Source organism: Saprolegnia parasitica (assembly GCF_000151545.1).
Source record: "Saprolegnia parasitica CBS 223.65 unplaced genomic scaffold supercont2.592, whole genome shotgun sequence".
Taxonomy (NCBI): domain Eukaryota; phylum Oomycota; class Saprolegniomycetes; order Saprolegniales; family Saprolegniaceae; genus Saprolegnia; species Saprolegnia parasitica.
In genome coordinates, this window is record NW_012156986.1 from 2,758 (window position 1) to 5,447 (window position 2,690).

At 59.5% G+C, this 2,690-nt stretch overlaps 3 protein-coding genes across 3 annotated transcripts in view; 1 reads left to right on the forward strand and 2 right to left on the reverse strand.

Annotated features, from left to right (window-relative positions):
- The window catches only part of SPRG_22381 (hypothetical protein), a gene marked incomplete at both ends in the record, with an annotated part of 2,525 nt that extends 1,424 nt beyond the window's left edge, over window positions 1–1,101 (reverse strand). Inside the window, one exon of the mRNA XM_012356804.1 lies at window positions 18–1,101. Within this exon, the coding sequence (XP_012212194.1) occupies window positions 18–1,101 (1,084 nt within the window). The remainder of the gene's footprint in view (window positions 1–17) is intronic.
- Window positions 1,102–1,592: 491 nt separating this feature from the next.
- On the forward strand, window positions 1,593–1,979 carry SPRG_21839 (hypothetical protein; the record flags this gene model as incomplete). The annotated part of the gene is made up of 1 exon (XM_012356805.1): window positions 1,593–1,979. The coding sequence occupies one exon, from the start codon at window positions 1,593–1,595 to the stop codon at window positions 1,977–1,979; it is 387 nt and encodes a 128-aa protein (XP_012212195.1).
- A 237-nt stretch (window positions 1,980–2,216) lies between these two features.
- SPRG_21840 (hypothetical protein) overlaps window positions 2,217–2,690 on the reverse strand; it is a gene marked incomplete at both ends in the record, with an annotated part of 3,374 nt that continues 2,900 nt past the window's right edge. Inside the window, one exon of the mRNA XM_012356806.1 lies at window positions 2,217–2,680. Within this exon, the coding sequence (XP_012212196.1) occupies window positions 2,217–2,680 (464 nt within the window). The remainder of the gene's footprint in view (window positions 2,681–2,690) is intronic.

A 2,690-nucleotide genomic window follows, 5' to 3' on the forward strand; every position in this document is an offset into this window, starting at 1 on the left:
AAGGACATGCACATGACCTTTCTCAGCCGCAAACTCGATCGCGTTGGTCGAGACACCTTCCGTACGGTGCGTATGGAGCCACTCGAGCATTGGGAGGTTGCCGCGCTTGGCCGCACCGTCCATGGCCGCGGTCGTGGCGCCCACATCGTGGTGCGTGTGGAGCCACTCGACCACGTCAAAATGTCCGTTCTTGGCGGCGAGGTCCATGGCCGCAGTCGTTGCGCCTTCGTCGCGGTGCCGCAACAGCCATTGCACAATGGGTAGAAAGCCGTTCTCGGCCGCAAAGTCGACCGCGTCTTCCGTGCATCCTTCGGTCCGATTCGCATGGAGCCACTGGAGAACGTGCAAATGCCCGCAGTTGGCGGCCCAGTTCATGGCGTCCGTCGAGCAGCTCTCGTACCCATGGGTATGCAGCCACTGAAGCATCTCGAGGTGGCCACCTTCAGCCGCATAATCCATCGCATGGCTGCACTCACCGAGCCCATGCGCATGCAGCCATTTGGCCACACTCAAGTTGCCGCCCTTGGCCGCCGCGTCCATGAGGCAGCGCGGCACATCGGCGTCGGCGGCGAACGTCGTCGGAAGGCTCTCCAGAATCGACACATGGCCCTGCTCGGCGGCCTCGTGGTACGTCACGGCGGGAAGCAGCATGTCGGGGTACTGCGCGCGGAGAAAGTTCAATATGTCGAGGCGGCCGCTCGTGGCAGCGTTCGAAAAGGCGTCGGCGCTGCAACCGTCGACGCGGTGCGCATGTAGCCACACGATGACGTCCATGTGCCCACCGAGGGCGGCGCCATCAATCGCGGCCGGCGACCCCGTGAGCGTGTGGAGTGGACTGGCGTGGAGCCACTGAACGAGCGCAAGGTGGCCATTTGCTGCGGCGATATCCAGCGCATTCGTGTCGCGGAACGCCAGGCGAGGCGCGTACTGGACGACGAGAAGGTACCCTCGCTGGACCGCGCGGTCGCCGTCTTCCCAGTCGGCGAGGCGCTGACCGGGTGCGTAGCGCAAGACTTCGCCGAGGAGCGATGGGCTCAAGAGGACTTGCGCGGTGACCGGGCCGAGCGTCGGCTTGGCGTGCTTGGCAACGGGCTCGGCCATTGTTCGCGTTCAAGATCTCGGCGCTGTGCCATATAACCGGATTCTCCGGATACCGCCGTTGCCGAAATTCGAAATTCCAAAGCGGTCTACATCGACTTGATACGTTGAAGGAGCTCATCAAAAGATCCATGTAGAAGATCCATGTAGCAGCTCCTCCTGAAGCCGCTCCAAAGTGTGGACTTGTGAGGTACATGGTGCTGCGTACGAGCTTGGTGGCGTGAAGTTAGACAATGTATGTAAAGTCGCTTCTGGCCGATTTGGACGAATCAGTCGGGTCGTTAAAGCTGTACGTGGGAATTTTTCAGTCTGAAAATTTTTCCAGCAAAAACAGCAAATCTTGCGATCTGAAAATTTCAGATCGCCAGATTCCCAAACTCTTTGGTGCCAGAAACGCGTTGGTTCAAGTTGAAGAGACATAGACATGTCGCTCCATTCTCGCTAGTTCAGTTGATAGTCCACAATGCAATCTCATATATTGATTCAGTGGCAACATGCGTGGTCCGGAGCACTCGGAGCAAATGCGCCGCGCTGTTATTTCCAAGGCCGCCGACGGCAAGACCCAGCGCCAGATATCCAAGGAGCTCGAGATCCCTGCCTCGTCGGTGGGCAACATCATTCGCCATTTCAAGGCCTGGCATACGCTGGCACCTGCGCCACGCTCTGGGCGGCCTCGCAAAACCAGCCTTCGCACCGACCGCGTGCTTACGCGCAATGTCCTTAACCGCCAAGAGAGCGCTCTCGAGTTGCGCCGTGAGCTCGAGGAAACTACCGGAATTCGCTTGTCCGCTAGCACGATCTGTCGTCGCATGCACGCCGTCGGCCTCCATTACGGCAAGAAACCCACCCGACTAAACTCGGGCAAGTCGAAGAAGATTTGACCGACGTGATGAACAAGGTGCCAATATGCTCGACTAATAGTTTGTAGTACTTGCGAAGAGGCCCTGTACTTCCACATGTCGAGTACCTATACTAGTATGTGCGAATGGATGTGGGCTATTAGCCCATCATTGTCTTTGTTATAGCGAGCACATCACAGCACGGACAGCAGATATATTGATTGCATGGGTAGCATACTCATCCGTTCGTGGAGTCTACGTAGCTTATAGAAAAAAGAGCTAGGCCATGGCCGCCATGACACAGTCAACGGACGTCTTTGTCGTATCGTCGACGGTCTCGGTCTTGACAGCAGCAGGAACCCAAGGTCCTTCTGTGCAGTCGCTGACGACGATGCGCATCTCGTGCAAGACGCGCCCCATCGTCGTCTTGGCCGCGTCGATGCGGCAGACCCGCGCGTGGATTTCGCGGCAGAGAGAGCGGTGGCGCACCGTCGACCGGAGCTGGTCCAGCACGGCCGTGAACCGGCGGTGTTGGACGCGTGCGCGGAGCCGAGGAGCGAGCACAGGCCACGCGACGCGACGGAAGCGATGGACCTTGAGGTGCCAAACGACATCGAGGAACCGGCTGCGCCACACGAGGTGCCGGCAGTACTCGACGACCCGCTTCAGGACGCGCGCCCCGCGGGGCAGGCGGAGCACCGCCTGCAAGCGAGCGTTGCGGCTGCGCTCCTCGGCGACAAAGACTTGCTCCTG